The following is a 20,754-nucleotide window of genomic DNA, read 5'->3' as shown; positions in this document are numbered from 1 at the left end:
GCCTCCCTAGCAGGGTGCAGCTTTGCAGGCCCCAGATGGATGCTGCTGGGTGGAAGGTCACCGGCGGCCACATTCTTTCTTCTTGATCACATGCCTTCGCTGTCCTGTCAGCACCTCAGGGCCTGTCTCCGCTGTTATTACACTGTCCCCCCTGATCTGGAGAGGCCGCGGCCTAGCCCAGCTGCCTCAGGTCCCCTCTCCCGGTGTGCTGACAGTGCCCCGTGGCCCCTCTGGACCCTGGAAGGAGTAAATCTCTGCTGCGAGCCCACAGCAGCCCAAGGACCATGCGGCCCTGAGCCCGATGGGCTGGCTGGGCCCTGCAGGCTGGGGACACGCCCAGCCTCGGCAGCGGAGCTGCTCAGGGCCCCGCGGCGCCCTCTAGCTCTGAGTCGTGGGTCTAACGGAGGCCAGGTCATGCCTGGGGTTTGGGACAGGAGTGAGGAGAGCCGCTGTGATGGTCTGGGGGGGCTCTCAGGGATGGGCTGTCTGCATGGGTACGTGGGGGACAGGGCCGCTCCGTGAAGCAGATGTCTGGACCACCCAGGGAGAAGTAGCACCCTTGGCCCGCCCCCCCAACAGGACAACAGCTGCCATCACTGAAGATGCACTCCATTCCTTTTCGGGATGTCCTCAGCATTCCCAGTGACACTGCTCAAATGGCTTTTGTCTGTAATTTATGTCAAGATGTCACACAGAGCTTTCTGAAATCTCAGCCCCCTCCCTGGCTCCCGATGTCCCACCAAGGACAGTGGAAACGCCAGACACTTTCTCTGTGGCGCAGGAAGACGCGTCTCCGAGGCCGCCCCGGCCTCGTCCCGTCTGACAGCACTTCCTCTTCTTCGAGCCCTTCGAGCACAGGGCGCGCGGACTTTCCGTGCCTCAAACTGAACCCCGTGGATGGATTCCCGATCCCGCTTCTGAAACATCTGACCCCCCAGAGCGTCTGTGGGCAGTACCCCACTTTGCCTCCATCTCTGCCACCTGCCACCTCCAGAGAACGTCCCCAGACCCCGCTGCCGTCTCGGTGAGGTATGACGGCGCCCACTCTGACTGCCTTGATCCTGCTGCCCCCGAAGTTCCCCGCCAGCTCGCCCCGCGGGACGCTCACGCACGTGCCATTTTCCACCCTGAGCAGTTCTGGGGCCGGGAAGGAGAACCACGCGGCCACCAGACACACCTCTACCATGACAGCCAATTGGGCAAGTTGCAAACATCAAGATTTCTGTGCAGAGCAGGCCGGCCAGCGCTCAGCACCCACGTCCCGCACCTGGAGACCTGTCGCCCATGGGGCCATGCGGACGCCTGCGCCATTGCCACACACACCAGTCTGTGAGCCTAGGCGCCTGCCCAGGCCCTGCCTCCCACTCAGCAAAAACGCCTCTGTCCAACACGACACTGGAGAGCGGGCTGCTCCACAGACGCAGAGCGGAGGGAGCACCCCTGCCAGTGGGACGCGGCCCCTGCTCCTGGCAGGGCCCGTCCACGACACCGCTACAGCCCGCCGACGCAAGGCCGCCCGGACCTGTGACCTCACCTTCTTCCCCTCGGTGTCCCCGCAGTAGAACTGCTCAGCCTTGGTCTTGCCCATCACCACGGGGTCGGCGGCCTCGAGATGGGAAGGGTTCGCCACCAGCGACAGGGTGATGTTCCTGTCCGTCACGCGGTTGATCCGCCGGTGGTACATGCCCAGGTGGTACTTCACGTCCCCGGAGCCCTGACAGGCGACCAGTGAGGCCCAGTCCGAGGCAGCAGCCGACTGCCCTGCACCCACCACTGGGAGGATGGGGGCTTGCCCAGGACACGCGGAGGGGTGTGGGCTGCCGGGCACCTCACCTCGTCAGCTGCCTCTAGCTTCGAATCAAACTGACAGAAAATCTGCTCCAGCTCCTTCCGGATGACATTCGCAAGCACGTTCAGCCGCCCCCTGGGACACACGGGGTGAGCAGGGCCACAGCGTGCCCCGGGCACGCCCTCCGCCCCCGGGGCCAGGCAGCGCCTGCCTGGCTGTCCGGGAGGAGCTGGGAGCACGGCCGACACGGGACACACGGGCTCCGCTCGCCCGGCACCCACAGCCCCGGCGGGCAGGAGGGCAGCAGAACCGCCTTGCTCGTGGCATCGAGTGCCCTTCCCTCTCGGTCAGCCTCTCTCTGCTGTGACCCTGACAAGGGCATCTGTGCTTCATTTTTATAAGACACAGCGCCAGGCCCAGGTGCTGTCTGAAACCACCGTGCCTTGGGTGTGACAGTGCAGAGGTAGGGGACACTCTGGAGCTGGGGGGCGAGGGTGGGAGGGCGAGCAGGCAGGTACCTGTGTGGCATCCCCATGATGACGTAGTCCACGCCATTTTCGCTGGACTTGTCGATGATGGTCTTGAGGGCTGGGATCAGAACCTCGCAGCCTTCCAGGCCAAAGCGCTTCTCGGATGACCACTTCCGCTGCAGGAACTCTTCGAACCTGCACGGGACCCGGCCGCCACAAGGAGCAAGTCACAGGCCTGATGCCATGCCCCAAAGCCACCCAACCCGGTCACCAGGCCCACCCCACAAGGCTTGCACCTGGTGGACCGCACGAGCCGGGCGAGCAGCGTCCGCTTCTCCTCATTGGTGAACTGCATGACCCCGGGTGTCTCGAACTTCTGCCGGATCCACTGGCACTGCTCCAGGTCATTGATGAACATGAACTCGACCCCGATGTGCTGACAGTAGGCCATCTGTGCACACAGATGGGACGCACCAGCTGCGTCAGCTGCCAGCTCAACCACAGGCCTGGAGGACAGGGCCTCCCTTCCACACACCCCAGAGCCCACTGTGACGGGCAGAGGCCAGCTCCGTGTGTGTGTGTGTGCAAGGTGCCCCGCGGGCTTAGTGCCCGAGTCCCAAAAGGAGTGGGGAAAGAATAGGGAACAGGGGCGGGCAGGAGGGGCGAGCAGCCCGGGCTCATGCTTCGCGTTGGAGACCTCCCAATCTGAAGTCAGGTCCCAGGAGGATCGAACGACAGACATGTTTTCCCCTTTCTATGGCCGATTGCAAAAAGAAAAACCACGAATAGGAAAAAGTTCCATTTCCCTTACATTTTAAAAAGTATCAGATCGAGAAAGTCCCAGCCTGGCCGGGAGGCCCCCTGCCCACGCGGGACTCACCTCCAGCCGCCGGATGATCTCGCGCAGCGGAAGCGCCGGCTCCTGGCCCCCGATGAACGTGGTGGTCGGCAGGTGGAAGACCTTGTCCAGGTCAGACTCGTCCAGGCCGTAGAACCCTGCGGGGCGAGGAGAGACGGGCAGAGCCGCACGGGGGCCACAGTTTATGGAAAGGGGAAGGGACTCCCCAGAGGAGAGGAGAGAGAAGAGAAAAATCATAAAAACTTCTGCTATGTGGGAAAATAACATTTTACGGCTAAAAACACAAAATTTAGCAACAAACAGAAGCTGAAAATATTACTGGGTGTCATAGGCAAGTGAGAATAAGATTCATATGCATGTGTATGCCAGTCCAGTGCGCCAATTAGTCATAATTCAGAGAAAAAAGTATTACAAGGTCCCAAAGACACCAACCAATTTTGGCTTGAAAAGACACTGGATAGGTCGATCAGAAAGCCAGTGACAGAGAGTTAAGGAGATAGAAGATGAGGAACTAGTATAGAACAGGTCACGTGTGTCTTATACTGAGATAATGTTTGTGTGCGGTGAGTGAGAGGAAGCGGAAAGGCCGAGAAGTGAGGGACGATCACCAAGAAGCAGCTGGTCTGTGGGAGAGCTGCGGGCCACAGAGCGAGGGGCACGCGGTGTCCTCCTGGGGACACAGGCCAGACCGCGGTGCACAGTCCTCGCAGACACAGGCCCAATTCTTGCTCCCCCGATCCAGGGCTGACACGGATCTACCGCTTAACTACACACTCGCCGACCTGCCGCTGGCCGACGCTCAGACTGGCTGACAGTCACCGCCACTTCCGGGCGCCGGCTCCCCAGGCCGCCTCATCTGAGACCGTCTTTCGACCTGACAGGAACGTGATGGAAGGGCTTTCTCGGGCATCATGTGCTGGATTCTTATTGTGATAATTCTCAAAGGGGGAGGGACCTGAAGGGACCTGTCAGGTGACACTTAGGGTCGGCCCCCACCCAGCCTGGATGGACGCCTGCCCCTGGCTTGGGCGCCAGCAGCCGCCTACAAACACGGCTGTGTGTCTGGTCTCGGAGGCTGAGACGTGCACAGTCCCAGGCTCCAGGCCCAGAGCTCACCACGGTGGCCGGGAGTCTACCCTGCAGGCAGCTCGGTGACAACTGCAGCCATAACGTGTCTGTCCTGACGACACGCAGTTTGAGCCTTACAAGCAAAGCCTACATTTCAAATACTTTCTGTTTCGGTAAAACAGCAGCAGCCTGGCTCTCCTCCTGGGTCCGGGCATGGGATGCCGGCTGCGTGCAGCTCGGCGACGAGTCCAGCTGCTATCCTACCGAGAACGAGCACAGCCCGTCACGAGCGCCTGGTGCTGCTCCCGCCTCTGGCCATCCACAGCCCGGCTCCGGTGTTTACGGGAAAACCGAAACCACGCGGGGGCATTTTCTGAGCCGAGTGTCTCCCTAGAACGCTTATCAGGGCCTCAGGAGAGCCCAGCATGCACACACTGTGGCGACACCTGGATCGTGGACGTGACAGAAGTGTGTGGAGAACCTGGCTTCCCACGACCTTTCAGCAGGAAGAGTCCTCGGCCTCACCGTGTGTGCGATTTCTCACTTCCATCCTCCTGAACAGGTCCCTCTCGGCTGCTGAACCTCAAAACCGTTAGCCCTGCTTCTGAGTTCTTCGGTCATTAGAAAAATTAAATTCTAGCCGTTGCCTTCCGGGAGGGCGGAGAATATGTCCTCCTCCCTCACCCTCACCTAGTGCAGCTAAAACCTCAGGCACCAAAGATAGGACGACTCTGCACGTGGAGAAGGAGGCTGACTACCCAGGGGGTCCCGGACCTGGAAGTGAGGACCCGCGGCCTGGGGCTCCTGCCGGTGCAGAGAGCGAGCACCAAGAAAAGCTGCTCTTGCTGAAAGACCAGGGGAGGGGCACCCCAGCCGGGCAGACCCACTGCCCGCTTCGCCCAAACACACAGCGCTGCAAGCCCACCCACGCCCTCGCCAGGCTGTGGTGCTCTGACCCCCAACCCCATCCAAGGTTTGAGACAAGGCCCAAGAGGGGGCCCAAGTTTTCATCCCCCCCAGGAGGCAGTGTGCCAGCCTGCTCCCCCACCCAGTGTCAGCAGAGGCCTCGGGGGACCAGGACGTCCGTCCCTTCCCGGGAATAACGAGGGGGCCTCCCTCCAGGGCACGCTCAGAGGGGACCGCTGTAGCAGAGACTGAAGTTAAGACGCCAAGTCTCCTAACCCCCAAATGTCCTGGTTTCAAAATGCAATCACTCCTAACAAGAACCAGGAACAGCTCAGACTGAACGCGAACAGCAACAGGACACAGACGTTAGAATTATCTCAGATTCACCGGATTTCAGCAGGACACGAGAGACAAATGAAAAAAGATTACGACTCAGCAAATAGAAAGTCTGAAAAAAGGGAAGATACAAAGAAGGACCAAGTGGGAAAATCTGAAAGTGTGAATGTAATAACCTAAATTAAAACTCAGTAGGTGGGATCGGTGGCAGAATCGGGGCAGAGATCAGTGAACTTGGGGACAGAACATTAGAAATTAACCAATCTGAAGAGAAGAGAGAAAATTTACTGGAAAAGGAATGAAGAAAGCCTTGGGGACATGTGACCTTAGAAAAAATATCTCACTTTCATGTTGATCCCAGCGGGGGAGGAGAAAGGAGGTGGCTGAAAAGGGACTTGGAAAATAATGGCTGAAAACTTCTCAAATATGGCAAAAGACGTAAACCCACAAATTTAAGAAGCCGAGTGAACTCACAGGATAAACCCAAACACATCCATGCCAAAACACAGCTCAATTCAACCTCTGAAAATTAAAGAAAAATTCTGAAAACAGAGTAAAATGACACCTTATTTGGAGGGAAAAACAACTCAAATGGATTCCTCATTAGAAACCATGGACTCCAAAGGAAGTGGCACCACACTTTTCAGAGCTGAAAGGAAAGAGCTGTCTCTCCAGAACCCTACAGCTAGTGACAATAACCTTTAGGAATGAAGGGGAAATTGAGACATTCTCAGATGAAAGAAACTAAGAGAACCTGCTACCTAAATGAATGGTGAAAGGAAGTTCCTTCTAAACAGAAAGAAAATGGCATCAGAAGGAATCTTAGACATGGGGAGGGAGGAAGAAATGTGGAAAGCAAAAAATGGGTAAATAAAACAGACTTTTCACCGCTGGGTCTTCCAAATTGTTTGACGGTCACAGCAAATTTTACAGCACTGGCTGATGTGGTTCTAAACGTTATGTAGAGGAAACATGTAAGACAACTACATTCTAAAAGAGGAAATGAGGGGGTATAAAGGAAGGTACGTGTCTAAACTTCATTTGAACTGGCAAAACGATGATACCAGTAAACTGTGACAGATACGTATATATGATGTCGCACCTAGACAACCATTAAAAAGGTTAAAAACACAAAAGACATATGACCAAAATTACTATATGTAAAAATGAAATTTAAAAACATAGGCTTAAAAACACACTGGAAGTCAGAAAAAAACAAAAAAATGAAAAAGAGAACAAACAGAAAATAAAGAATAAAATTATAGTCATAGGTCCTAACACATCGATTTCATTAAATATAAATGATCTAAATATACCAATTAGCAGAGTGGATTAAAAAAACAAAAAAGGACCCAACAATATGCTTATCTATAAGAAACTTCAAATACAATGATGAGGGCAGACTGAAAGTAAAAAGATGGAAAAAAGTATATCATAAACACAATCAAACCAAAGCAGGTGTGTCTGGCTATATAATCATCAGGCAGAGTAGACATCAGAGCGAAGAAAATGACCAGTCAGAAGACGACATTACATACTAGGTCGATCTACCCAGAAGACGGCGATTCTGCATGTATGTACACCAAACAACCAAGCTGCAAACTATGGGAACCCAAACCGGGTAAGACTGGAAAGAGAAAGAGACAAACTACAGTTATGATTGGAGATTTCAACACTGTTCTCGTGATAACTGACTGAAAAACTAGAGAGAAAACTGGCAAGGATATAGGACTCAGCAACGGTCAGCCATCAGGACCTGACGGGCGCTTACAGAACACGTCACCCAACAGCAACAGGATACACATTCAAGTGTCCGTGGAAAATATGCCAAGACAGATGACACACGAGGCCATAAAAACCCCAACAAATTAAGCAGAACTGAAATCATACGGGGTGCATTCTCCAACCACCATGAACCAAACTATCCGTAACAAAAAATAAAAGAAAAATCTCGCAATTCTTGGAAACTAAATAATCCATGGGTCAAGGAGGAAATCTCAAGGGACATCAAAAAATACGTGGAACCGAATAAAAATATGACACATGGAAGCCTGTGAGACAGCTACAGCAGTTCCGACAGGGACGTTTACGGCAGCAGGCGCATCAGGGACGTCTCCAGTCATCTAAGCTCCCACCACTGAAAAGCCCCACCCAGCTGAGAAGGAACCAGAAGTCAGGAAGTAGAGCGGAAATCGATGAAACTGGAAACAAGAGAGCAAGAGCAAAATCAGTGAAACGAGGAGCTGGTTCTCTGAGACCACCGACGGCACTGACGGCTCCAAAGAAAAAGAGAAGACACGGATCGACGATGCCAGGAACCGCGTGGGCACCAGTGCGGACCCCGCAGACAGCGAGAGGACGGAAAGAACACACGACGGACGGTCCCTGCATACGCACTGAGGTGACGCGCCCAGAGCAACACGAACTGCTGTCACTCACCCGACGGGAAACAGGCAACTGAACGGATCTACGGCGACTCGGGAAACGGAATTCATCAACAAAAAGCTCCTGCAAGAGGAATCTCCAAACCCAGATGGCTCTGCCGGAGAATCCTAGCCAATGTTTAAATAGGACTAACAGCAATTCTACACCATCTCCTCCAGAAAATGAAGTCGGAAGAAAACTTCGGAACTCATTTCATGAAGCTAGCTAGAATTACCGTGATATCATGAACAAAGACAGTCAAAAACAGAAAATTACAGACCAACATCCCTCATGAATACGAACGCAAAAAAATATATACGGATGGAGCGATACACAAAAAGCAGCATATGCCATGACCAAGCAAGGCCTACTCCAGTAGTACCGGTTGGTTCGGTATTTGAAGATCAATCAATGTGATCCACTCTTCCATCAGGTTAAAGGATGAAAATCACACGATCGCATCAAGAGATGCAGAAAAAGTAACTGACAAGATTTAGCCCCAATTGTAATTAAAAAACAGGAGCAGAGGTGGACCCCCTCCACTTGATGGGGCATCTACAAAATCCGTGGCTGACGTGAACCTTAACGGTGGAGTCTGAGCGCTCATCCTGAGATCGGGGGCAAAGCAGGGCGTTCACTGTCCCACTCACTCACCCAGTGCTGGGAGTCCCAGCTAGGGCACAGCAGGCACGAAAAGAAAAGGCGCAGATCGAAAAGGAAGAAATCATTGTCTCTATTTTCAGATGACATGATTGCCTACATAGAAAAATCCTAAGGAACCAAAAAAAAAAGAGTCCTTAGACTAAGTGAGCTCAGCAAGGTCATAGGACGTAACAGGGACACAAAAGTCAACTGTTACTTCTAACGATTAGTGACGAATGCGTAGGCACTAATATCAAAAAGAAAAAAGAAACACTTAGGTGTAAATCTAACAAAACACATACGGACCTCGTGTGCTGAAAAGTACACAAGGCTGACGGGAGGTGTCAAGTCTTGAGCAGCTAGGGAGGCTGCAGATCTGCACACCTGTCGACGCCCCGACACTCATCTGTGGGCTGAACACGATTCCCACCAGATGTCAGCGAGCTTTCCTGGAAACGGAGACAAGACCCCGAACAGCCAAGACGGTTCTGAGAAGGGAAGGCCAAGTGCAGCGGTTACAACAGTCTACACAGGATGGCACCGGTGGGTAACAGTCACAGACCGAAGGAAAGAACAGTGGACCCCAGAACAGACCCACTCGGATCCGCCCAGCTGATTTCTGACAGAGGTGCAGAAGCGAGTCCCTGAGGGGAAGCCAACCTTCACAGTGGCTGGTGCTGGAGCCCCCAGACACCCACAGGTACCCCCCAAAAACCCAGAACCAACCCCTTCACTTGGACTTCCTGTCTTATACAGAAATTAACTAAAAATGAATTAGATTTAAACGGAAATGCCAAACTATGAAATCTTTAGAAAAACACACAGGAGAAAACCTTTGGGGTCGAGCTAGGGACCTTCGTGACCCGACACAGAAAGCACGACCGAGGAAGGCAGGCTGACACGTGGCATCCGCCAGACTTAAGAACTTTTGCAACTCAAAAGACCCCGTTAGTCCACAAAAGGAAACGACCCCGAGGTCTGTGGACAAGCGAACGGTTAAAGCCACAGTAGGCCACAGGCAACGACAGGGACAAACTGACAGGAAAACACCCAGATGGAACTCCAGAGAATCACGCTGACCGGGAACCGCCAATTCCAAACATCGCACATCACGACCCCATTTGCGTAATATCCTGGAAATGACAGTTATGGAAACGGAAAACAGAGCAGTGGTGGCCAGGGGTTCCACAAGGGTGGGGCAGAGGGGACATGGTGTCACTACAGAGGGGCAGCAGGAAAGGCCCCGTGGGGACAGACACACACTTGTGTCGGCAACCTGCGACGATGTGCTGTGCTTGACGAGGGGTGATCACTGGGGACCTGGCTGGAAGACACACGGATCTGTCACTCCTAGCTGCTGCCTGCGAGTCTACAGTTATCTCGAAATCGTGAGCTGACCAACCCGGGGTCCCACAGGTACGATGAGAGGCGGAGGGAAAGGCAGCTTCTTGGCCGCCGAGCATGGAGGGGGACAGCAGGCAGATGACACAGCGCGCACTCTGGATTCCTCAGAGGTGCTCTGCCCAGAACCCAGGGTCGCTGAGGGGCCTCCGCTTCCCTTCCGTCGTCCCTCTAACGTGGGGTGATCCGAGGGGCCCCCTGTCCCAGGCGCAGAGCCTGAGGGAATCCAGAGTCCGGCGAGGGCGGGCGGGGCGGCCACGGCAGGAGCGAGCGAGTCCCCCCACGGGAGCTCAGCCAAGCGATGGTGACACATGTGAGGTGGAGATGCTCTCAGAACACAATGGACGGAAACAAATGTGACAGAGAAGCAGCTCTACCTGCTAGTTAAAAACTAAATGGCAGGAGAAACACATATTTCCCAACAATCAGACTTCAGAGCACGTGACAGTGCCGTGCCGACTTTCCCCAGAGCATGCTGGAAAAGCCGCACGTCCCGTCCGGGCGCGTCCTCAGCTCCGGTAAGCAGAGGCTATGTGTCCATACCTCCGACTGTGAGCATTCGAAGTCGGTCCTGGAAAACGGCAAGGTCTGAGGGCGGGGGCGCGGGGCGCGGGAGGAAAAAGACAGGCGGGTTAGTCAGGGCCACATCCCCAGCGGCACCGGCACGCGGGACGCAGGACGCGGGAGCACGGACACGCAGACAGACAGACACTGGAGGGGCACGGGGACGGGCAGGATGGGGAGGACGGCCGAGGGGAAGGCTCGCACTGGGAGAGCTCCTCCCCAGGTCTGATGGGCCGTGGGACAGGGTGCATGGGGCCAGGGGCAGAGTGTGGTCGCCATCCCGCTCCTGCTGTCACGTCCTGCTCGTGAGTGCACCAAAGGCTGCGTCGCACCTGGCAGGAACTGATTCATTCCTGCTGCTGGGGACAACAGCACCCACCAGAGGCCTCGGGCGGCAGCGGCTCTGCCCCAGGCGGGATGGAGGCTCCACTTTCCTGCCCTGGAACCCGACACAGGACCCGGTGTCGTTGCCCCACCCGCCCCGTCCCTGGGGGCCGCACCTGCACCATCTCCGTGAAAAACCAGAAGGCAACGTGATAATGTCCACGCTTGTTCCCAGGGTGCCGGGCACGTGGCTGCTGTTGTTTCTATCTCTACAGCTGTCCCCTCCTCTGTGGGCTCAGTCATCCCCCGTCAACCCTGGCCCAGATATATCAAATAGAAAACTCTAGAAGTAGACAACTTGTAAGTTTCCAAGTGCACACTATTTTCAGTAGTGTGATGAGACTGCGTGGCCAGCTCCATCCCACCCAGAACGTGACTCGTCCCCACGCCCAGCGGGGTCACGCCGCCCGTCTCCGAGCAGTCGTCTTGGTGAGCGGAGCGAGCAGGACCGCGCTCACGGAACTTTTACTGCAGTACCGTCCCAACTGCCCCGTCTCCTTGTCCGGTGTCGGTCATCTCACTGTGCCGAATTTACAAACTAGCGCCATCGCAATTTTGTGCACAGGGGACAACAGCTTGCAGAGGGCTGGGCTCTACCCACAGCCTCGGGCACCCACTGGGCATCTTGGAACAGATCCCGTGGCTGAGGGGGCGTCTGCACTTAGGTATTTTTAAAATAAACCGCAAAGAACAGACACGAACCAGAGGGCAGGAAGGGCAGATGCCCCGGCCGCCGGGCTCTGAGCGCGCAGGTCGCCCCGCCCGGCCCGTGGAGACGTGAGAGCCGTGTCTGCTGGACACGGGGTGCTGGGGCGTGGCCACGGGGCACGATCGGGAAGGCACCCCACACCCGAGAGCGCGTCCCAGTGCCGACGGTCAAGCTCAGCCAGGGTGCACCAAGGCCCCCATCTCCCCAACCCCCCGCTGCTGCGCCCGCAGCGCCATCCCACATGCAGTGTCCTGTCCCATGGACAGGGGCAGGCCTCGACTTCAGGGGCCGGGAACGTCTGAGATGTTGGCACAGGACCTAGGCCAGCACTTCCCAGAGTTAAGTCCCCCTCACATGGCGCCTTGCTGGAGACACTGAGCGGACCACGGCCCGCTTCCGCTGCGCACGGGCATTCTGCCTTCGCCCGGGCCTGCTGACGTGTGGCCGTGGGCATCTCCCGCCTGTTTCCCCACACCTACGAAGGAGGCGTGGGGGCCCCGGGCTTGGGCAGCGGCGGAGGACCCAGGACCCCTCACAGCCACGTGCTCCCCCAGTCCACACGTGGGCCCACTCCTGCGCCGCCGTGTCCCATTACTCGGGCGCAGCCCCATCCTCGCCACTGACCACCACGAGACCTGGCATGTCACCCTACCGCGTGCCCCGTTTCTGAGTCTCCCTACCAGAGAGTCCAGCACCACTGCCCAAGACTGCCGACAGTCGCCCAGCCCTCACCCTGGCGGGGCTCAGGAGGCTGCAGGTGCCATCCCGAGGAGGTAACTGAGTTCTGAACAACCTGGCCAACGAGGGCTGCTGCTGTCTCGACCCGTGCCCACCACGGCGCGTTTCCCCTCAGACTCTCGTACTTTCGGGGTTGACACTATTTGCGATTCCGCACCTTCGTGAAGAAAGAATTGATAACCTTTGTGTCACAATATTTCAAATTCTTGGGATGAAAATGTATTTTCTTCTGCAAAGGGGGGCTGCTTCACGACTTTCTCTGAGTGGTTCTGAAGGGCTCTGGGCCAGAGGCGGCTGCGTCTCTTCCTCCAATGAGCTTAGGAGGCTCTGGGGCCACTGCTGTGTGTCCCTGGTTTTCAATGTCCACTCTCACCATGAGAAGCACAAACACTCAGAGACGCCATTCCAGACTGGGACGTAAAGCAAGGCTGCGACGGCCGAGAGCTAGAAAGGACGAAAGAGGCGCTGCCCCTGCCCGAGATACTGAGGGCTGGGGCGCTGGGCAGTGCCGCAGGCCTGAGTCCTCACTGCCAGGCTCCCTGTCCGGGCCTGTCGCTGTGGCACTGCTTGGCCTGACCAGCTGCAGGTGGCATAGAGGAGACTTCTAGGGTCCCCAGGCCGTTCTAACAAGAGTGAGCAACCACTAGAAAAGGTCCATTTTGACACTGAGGAACGGCACCCCCAGATGCCACTGGGCGAGGACACCCTGCCCTCCCACGGGCCCTTCTGGTCTCTTCAAATGCTTTGCCACGTTAGAGCTGGGCCAGGTCCGCAGACCTCGAGCTCTGAAAAGGGCCCCCTGCAGGGCTGTGGGCCAGGCCCCTGCCCGGAGGACTCACGGTGCCCAGGAGGCTTCAGGACAGGTGAGCACAGGTGTGTCGGCCGGGGTGCTGCAGGGCTACGTGGTGGGGAGGAGGGAGGAGGCTCCGGGGCCCTAGGGGACACTGCACAGAGAAGCCCACTTCTGGGACCAGGAAGCTGTCACCTCCAACTACAGTCTACGACCTGAACCGGCCCTATTCAATGATATTCAGAGGGGCTCCTCCAACCTGTCCCCCTAAGGGACTGAGAGTGGGGGCAGCGCAGAGAAACGCCGTCTTGTCCACGCATGTCTGAAGACAGAGCTGCGACCGACCTGCTCACCTGAGGGCCCTGGCCCGCCAGGTTACCGCTGGCCACGCCTACGAGGGCACAGGGGTGAGACTGTCCCCTCCCACAGAGCTGCGTCAGGCAGGGAGAAAGTTGTCAGTGTGATTAGCATGCACAGTGTTTCCTGTGAAACCGCCCATTTTGAAACCGATCACGTCGTTATTTCTGTAGCTCTGGTTAGCAACGCGGTGACAGACAGGGTTAACCTGAGGGGCGCTGCGCTGTGAGCCCAGCCACGCCCTGCACACACGAAGCAGCGGAGGGGTGCGCGTGAGCGTGACGGCCACCTGTGCCCCACACGAGTGCCTCCTGCACACTGGGGACGCCTTGCCAGTTTCCTCAGTGTGATCACCGGCATTTAAGCATTGAGACCCAATGTGTCCTCGCTCTGGACTCCGCCTGTCACAGGCAGGCCACGCCGTGTGGCGGAGCGGATGGCCCGTGACAGGAGGCAGAGGCAGCACTGCACTGAGGTTCGGGACCTGCAGCCAGAAGAGCGAGTCACTGGATAACCTTCTGACCCGCTGCCCAGGGGCATCATCTTTTTCCCTGAGTCACAAACCTTTTTGGCCCCAAATTTCACTTTCCAATTTTGACACTCAGACAATCGAACTCGTACAATCTGGCTGAAAAGCTGGGATAAAAATAACTCGCCCCAAACACGCGAGGCTCGTGAGGCTGCATCAGCGATAGATTCCAAGTGATCAGAACGAAGGAAACTGAAGAGCCTCGCCCTCTGCCCGCGCGGCCCTGGCCGCCACGGCGGGGGCACAGAGGCGCCGAGCAGCGCGGCGCTGGCCGCTCAGACCCTCACCAAGTTTGTCTGTGGAGGAGATAATGTCGGCGGGCACGGAGGAGTCCAGATCGGCATCCAAAATTCCCAGGGGGTCCAGCTGTGCTACATGGTGCCCTCGTATCTACGAAAGGGCCAGCGATGGAGAGGGAAGGACACACACAAGAGGACAGGAGAAAAAAAAGAGGGAAGGGGTAAAAAAAAGTAAAATTACATTAAAATTAGCGTTTACAGATTAATTCTCACCCACGTTTGAAGAAACAGTTACTGGAGCACCATCAAAATTTACACAACTAATTCCGAGAGGATCAAGTTTTGCAATGTGGTGACCCCTGACCTGGAAGCAATAACACAAGCAGTCATTAAACAGATCCCGCGAGCTGTGGGTAAAAGTCACACCTGCGCGCCTTCCCTGAGAGCACCCGCGAACCCCAGACAAAGCTGACTTAACGAGCCTCGGGCGCCCGTGCTAAACGCATCCGTGAGGATAAGCTCCGCCGGCAGTCCAGGAGGCCCTGTCTTGGGGTCCTCACCGATTCCCTGGATAAAAGGAAATGGGCTCTGCTGGGGACTGCCACCCAGTGTGATGTTCAGTCAGCTCAGGCCACGAAAAAGCCCCTGAAGGAGGAGGGCCGGCGGGCGGCACAGAGCCAGTGTGGGGGTGGCCCGGGGTTCCTGCTGAGGGGTCAGGGCACAGTGGCAGACAACGGGCAGCTGTGACAAGGACTTTAGCGTCCGGCCTGCACCGTTTAAAACACAAAGACGAGAGGAAGCCCCTGAAGTCTGTCCCCTGAGCCCTGGATGCCCCCTGGACCTGCCGCTGGCACCGTGAGAGGGTGCGAGAGCAGCAGGGTCACAGGCTGAGTGTGGCGGCCACCGTGAGCACCCCTCAGGGCGAGGTGTGCTGCCCACATGGCTTCCTGCACGGCCGTGACGTCACTGCCTGGGAGGCCTCGCTGGCCGCCTGTCCCGACGCCGTGGTGGCTGTACGAGGGCAGAGGCGGCCCATGCCTGGCCGCAGCATGGCTCCAGGACGTGCGGCGGCCAGGACGCGGTCCGGCTGAGGGTCCCTCATCCTCGGAACCATTCGCAGGCCAGGCACTAAGGTCTGGGCTCCGGACTGTGCTGAGCGACCCCCTGGGACACACACCTGGGCTGGCTGTAGGCTGGGATGCTCCAGAGCTGCCAGCCCCGCCCGCCTCTGCAGGCTCGCTTCCCCTAGACATGGGCGCTGGCAGCCGAGGGGACCTGGCTCCCAGAGAGCACCCTCCTCCTGCACGGCTCCCGCGGGAACCCCGCGGGGACTTGGCGCGGCCCGCAGACCTTCCTTGACAGCCGAGGGACAGAGACTGGGGGGCTGGCTCAGGGCAGGAGCTCAAGGAGGCAGAGGGCTTGCTCAGAGGGCGACTATCCTGGCTCCTCTCCTGTCACGCTTCAGTCTGGACCCCAGGCCCCAGGGCAGGGAGACCGCCCCATGCCGCAGGTGGTGGTCACTAATGACACGCTGGCGGGAGGCTGGCCACCTGCCTTACCTGGTAGGCCCTGATGAGCGACTGCACTGCCAAGTGGTCCTCCACCAGCTTGTCCACGTGGGGCTGGGCACCCACCAGGGGCTGTGCACGTGCTGCGACAGACAGGGCGCCTGGGCTCAAGGGCAGCGGGCTCTGGTAGGCGGTGCCCGGCGGTGCCCCGGCATTGGTGTTTCGGAAAAAAATGTCCCATGACTGGAGAACAGAAGGAACACACATGTCACTCCACTGCTCACCCGGGACCCAGCACCCACTTTCTGCCAGAAAAAGAACAGTTCTGGCAGGCCGGTCGAGTCCTGGTGACGCCTGTCCGTGGGCTGGTGGCTGCTTGGGCGACGTCCTCCCCGGGCAGCCGCTTCTATCCCCGAGGGTGGCCGGGTCTCCCGGCGGCCGGCCCCACCTCCCGCACCCCTTCACCCTGGGACACGACGCCCTACAGCTGCCTTCCCACCAAAAGCCCACAGCAGGAGGCGATGCCCATCTCCCTCGACCCTTTTGAGGGGCTGCAGTGCCTGGACCTTGAACTGCAACAAACAGCCCAAGGGGGCTCTCGGACCCCAGGGCTCGCATGGGTCGCCCGGCCCCTGTGCTCATCCCTGGACACAGAACCAGGCCTCTGCACAGGAGGCCGCCCGGGCTCAGCCCCCCCAGGAAGTCGCGGCAGCTCCCAGTCTGGGCTCCGGCGTCCTGGCGAGCCCCTCGCGCTCCAGGCCCCAAGTGAGAGCCACACTGCACCCTCGCAGGTCCGCAGCGCAGGTGCCAGCACGCAGTCTGTGGCAGCAGGACCGCAAGCGGGTGACTGTGAGCACGTAACCACCTGTGTCAGCCACCTCTGTGCTCACGTGGACGGACCCAGTTACCCCTTTTGCTATTTTTGGCTATTTCGTGTTTGAATGATTAGATGTCTAACCCGCATAGACACCGTGACCTGTAATAGCTCATGCGTGCCACACAAAGATGTGATGAGTATTTAAAAAATACTTCAGGGATCAGAGAAACTAAGACTTGATAGAAGTCCGGTGCAGGACAACACCCAAACCACTCAACGGCACAGAGGCTGCGAACACGAAGATACGGCCTCCCGTTTCCTGTTCCTCAGTCTCCCGTCGATGAACTTCTGGAAGCGCCAGGAGAGAAACGGCACCAAGTCTGAGTTCGTCTTCCTGGTCAGTGCCGCCAAGTTGCTGTCCGGGCGCGCCTGCCTGTGGTTGGGTGGGGATCGAGTGGATCGGGGCGGCAATGTGGGGTTCCGGTCCCTTGGCTTCTGTGGCAGGCTCTTCCCAGTGCTGTCCAGGGCACAGACGGACCTGCTTTGGACGGCTCCCGAGGACCGCTACCGCCGGTCAGAAACCAGAAAACCTGCTGTGACCTGGAACGCCCGCCTCACACAGGGCAGTCTGGCCTCTCGCTAAAACTGTTTTTCGGGGAGCTCTGCAGAATGTTTGAGTCATTCCACAGTTATGAATACACTCCTCCTATCCTCAAGAAGTTAAAAGAAGCTACCATGACTGCGCGACACGGTGAACGTGCAAAAACCAGAGATGGGTGTATACTTTTTACGTGAATTACATTTTAACACCCATTTTTAATGTTTTAACAAATCCCATGATTCAAGGTCTTCTTGTTTTTACCTGCCTGGTTGATGGTCAGTGTGTCAGCTGATAGGAGGAAAGAGACTTGGATGCCCGTCTGGCGCCAGCCACAATGCTGACTACAAAGTCCATTGTCCCATGTACCCTGAGGCCAGGCAACCCTCAAGACACTGGGCACTCTACGGCCATTCTCCCAAACTTCCCCCATGGAGGTGGCTCCCGACACTCACCAAGCCCTGCTACGTCCACTGGAAAGAGAAACTGACGGGTCTACGGCCACACCACCCTGAACAAGCCCGATCCCATCTGATCTCGGAAGCTAAGCAGGGTCGGGCCTGGTTAGTACTTGGCTGGGAGACCACCTAGGAAGACCAGGCGCTGTAGGCGTAAAAAATTTAAAAAATAAGAGGTTGTAAGCTGACAAGGTCCTTGCAATCTGTGAGGTCAACCAAGGGTCGCCTCGCCTAAAAAAAAATGAGGAACTGACGGGCTCTCACGAGGGAAAGGGGAGGCAGCTCAGTGTCCACTCCCTAGGGCAAGGTGGGGCCCCCGCCTGATTCATTACAAGGGCACACCAGATACCCTGACATTCCTGACTTTGGGAGCTCTTACAGCAGGCCCAAGTGGGAGTGCCTTATATCCTGGGAGCGGCTGGGAGGGTCCCCCAGGCCTACAAGGGGCCCCCCCTCCAACATGGTAGCCAGTGGGGCAGGAGCCAGCCTGGCACAGCAGAGACCAAGAGCGAGCTGCTTCTGCCACGCAAACCTCATCAACTTTCTTCTTTACCCCAAATCTGCTCCAGTGCTGGCATCCCCACCCTCACCTGTGTCCACACCCAGTCCTGCTCTGGACACGTGCCCTGGGGCTGCGAGGGGCCCGGGGGGTGGGGGGTGGGGGCAGGGCATGACCCTAAAACCAAGTAGCTGCTGGAGGTGGCACACACGACCTGACCCGCTCCAAGCTGTGCAGCAGACGGTCTGTGCCCACCTCACGGAACACTGCAGACGCGTCCAGGGATGCAGTGGCAGCTGCCCAACAGTGAAAGCTTGGACCGAGGGTCCCTGGCCAAATGCTGGCTCCTCATCCTGATGGCACCAGATGCTCATGGGTCCAGAGCCAAAAGGCAAAGGAAAACCACAAGCTGTGCTCTCTCCAGAAAAGCAAGCTCTGTGTGACAAGGGCAGCAGGGTGGCAGCAGGGGTGGGGGTGGTTCTCCTCCCAAGGCTGGGCAGGACGCGTGTGACCCTCACCTCCCAGGAACCATGGGCAGGAGGATATGCACACAGCGCCACCTGGTGGGGGCCCTCATGCCAAAGCCAGGGGGAAGTGACACGCCAGGAATTCCCAGGGCGGAGGCCGAGGGCGCAGGCCCTTCCAGTCCAGCCCTGGGAGGAGCAATTGCTATTCAGCCTCCTCTCCCTGACCTGGGTGCAGTGCCCAGGAGGAAACGCCAGGTGATCTGTAACTGGCTGAGGACAACTGCACAGGGCAGTGCTAGCGAGACCTGCTGGAGCCGGAGGCAGCCGGAAAAAACCGGTGCATACCGGTACTGCTGAGAGCTGGGCACCGCTGGGAGCCCCTGTGCCAGCAACGCAGGCCCCGCCTTTCCTATGACTCACCCCGCTGCACGCACCACCACCTGCTCTCCCTCGCTTGTCCTAGGCAACCATGCGGGCACCTGCACTCAGGAGTGCCCCGTCCCGCCCGGCCCTCAGATGAGGCATCCACCCCAACAACAGCAAGTTCCCCTCCCCCAAGACCTGAAGGGCTTTCACATCTGGGTGCAGAAAGTTCTGGACGGCGTACACTTGGCAAAAGCCATGCAGTGCACCTTCAGTGGGCAGAACCAGGGTCAGACCTAGGCTTCCGTGCGGGGCAGGTGCCTTTTGCGTCACACCGGGCCTGGCTGCTGGAGTTCCTCCTTAAAGCGTGACACGAGGCACAGGCACTGCTCACCGGCCACGCTGACAGACAACACACCCCAGCACCGTCGTCACAACCTCTAACCTCTGCATCGACCTGCTGCCTGCGTGGCCTCGGCCGGACTGATGGCCGGACGCAGACACCAGTTCTTGGCCGAGCAGAGATGGACGAGGAGAGGCGCGTGCCCCAGTGGGCCAGCGCCTCCACCGGCAGGGCCGCAGCCCCGCGACGCTCCTGGCATCTGAGAGCAGTCTCCCGGACGAGTGCAGGACACACTGCATGGAAAAGTGACACCATTACTCGAACAAACACCAAACAGCACTGAGGCCACCTGTGTGCGGCGAGCCCTGACGTCTGGGGACAGGAAAGGTCCACGATGGGCTCCCTCACTCCGGGAACAGCAGGCGGACGAGGGAACGTGACTTCAAAGCAGGCGCCAGCCCCAAGCAATGAAGGGAGGGCCCGTCCTTGGAGCTGAGGACAGCCGCATGGCGTGGCCCCACGGAGGGAGCACAGGTCAGCTGGCAGACAGGACGACCAAAGAGTCTGGGACCAGGTCTCGGCGGCCTGGCAGTGAGCGATGTCACGGCGTTCCTTCTGAGGAAGTGGCTGCTGTGCTGGGGGCAGGCCCAAGCCTGGCTAGGGTCAGGGAGTGGGGAGGGCAGGACAGTGACAGCTGGGCAGCAGAGGCGTGAGCCTGTGACTGCTGCCCACGAATGGCTTTAACGCCATCACCTTGTTGCCTAAATGACAAACCAAAACACAACACGGCAGGTTTCAGGCAGGAGTAAGCGAACGTCCTGGTCGATGTGAAACCAGAACCCTGACCTAACTGCAGGTGACTGCGCAGTTAACCGCAGAGCTCAAGCTGGTGGCACAAGCCATCGTCCTCTGCGCCCCCCAAGTCTCCCAGACCGCTAAGGCCCACAACAGGCTTCCCTGCAGTCACCAGTCCCCTCTCTCAAAGTACAGGAAGCTCTCTGCAGACTATAAACAGGTCCCTGGTCCCCTGTAAATTCCTTAGGGAGCTAGTCCAGTGCACAGGATGTGCTTAACACACCTGCTGAGTCAAATCCACAGGTTCAGCCTCCTTCACAGGCAAACAGACCAAAAGGTGCGGTGTCAGATACAATGTCAGGTGCAGTGCTGGCTAGGGTGTCAGGTGTGGGGGTGCTGGCTGGGGTGTCAGGTGTGCTGTCAGGTGTGTTGCTGGCTGAGGCATCAAGTGCTGGTGGTGATGCACTGGGGTGTCAGGTGGTGTTGATGTGTTTGTGCTGGCTGGGTCAGGTGGGGTGCAGGTGAGGTCAGGTGTGCTGTTAGGTGTGGTGGTGCTAGCTGGGGTGTCAGGTGTGGCATCAGGTGTGGTGGTGCTACGTGTGATGTCAGATGCAATGCCAGGCCGGGTATTGGGTGGGGTCTCCAGTGCAGTGTAAGGGGCACCGGTTTTATGAACCCGGAGCGCCTAGAGTCCAGAGCCT

General features: G+C 57.7%; 1 protein-coding gene and 1 non-coding gene across 5 annotated transcripts in view; one reads left to right on the top strand and one right to left on the bottom strand.

Annotated features, from left to right (window-relative positions):
* OGDH (oxoglutarate dehydrogenase) overlaps positions 1 to 20,754 on the bottom strand; it is a 48,116-nt gene that overhangs the window by 11,653 nt on the left and 15,709 nt on the right. For 2 of the 4 annotated variants that reach the window (XM_039847084.1, XM_039847087.1), the window contains exons 3-9: positions 15,765 to 15,956; positions 14,254 to 14,356; positions 3,140 to 3,255; positions 2,556 to 2,710; positions 2,308 to 2,454; positions 1,834 to 1,924; positions 1,535 to 1,714 (exon numbers count right to left, since the gene is read on the bottom strand). In XM_039847084.1, the coding sequence (XP_039703018.1) occupies positions 1,535 to 1,714; positions 1,834 to 1,924; positions 2,308 to 2,454; positions 2,556 to 2,710; positions 3,140 to 3,255; positions 14,254 to 14,356; positions 15,765 to 15,956 (984 nt within the window). Of the gene's footprint in view, positions 1 to 1,534; positions 1,715 to 1,833; positions 1,925 to 2,307; positions 2,455 to 2,555; positions 2,711 to 3,139; positions 3,320 to 10,438; positions 10,484 to 10,959; positions 10,984 to 14,253; positions 14,357 to 14,478; positions 14,570 to 15,764; positions 15,957 to 20,754 lie in introns of those variants that run through there. The other 2 variants (XM_039847085.1, XM_039847086.1) reach the window with 2 other exon arrangements.
* On the top strand, positions 17,622 to 17,740 carry LOC120589609 (5S ribosomal RNA). The gene has a single exon (XR_005649544.1). It is a non-coding gene; the product is annotated as a 5S ribosomal RNA (ribosomal RNA).

This window comes from Pteropus medius, unplaced genomic scaffold (genome assembly GCF_902729225.1).
Source record: "Pteropus medius unplaced genomic scaffold, Ma_sr-lr_union100, whole genome shotgun sequence".
NCBI lineage: Eukaryota > Metazoa > Chordata > Mammalia > Chiroptera > Pteropodidae > Pteropus > Pteropus medius.
Note: the sequence above shows the minus strand (reverse complement) of the source record. Positions and strands in the feature narration are given on the sequence as shown.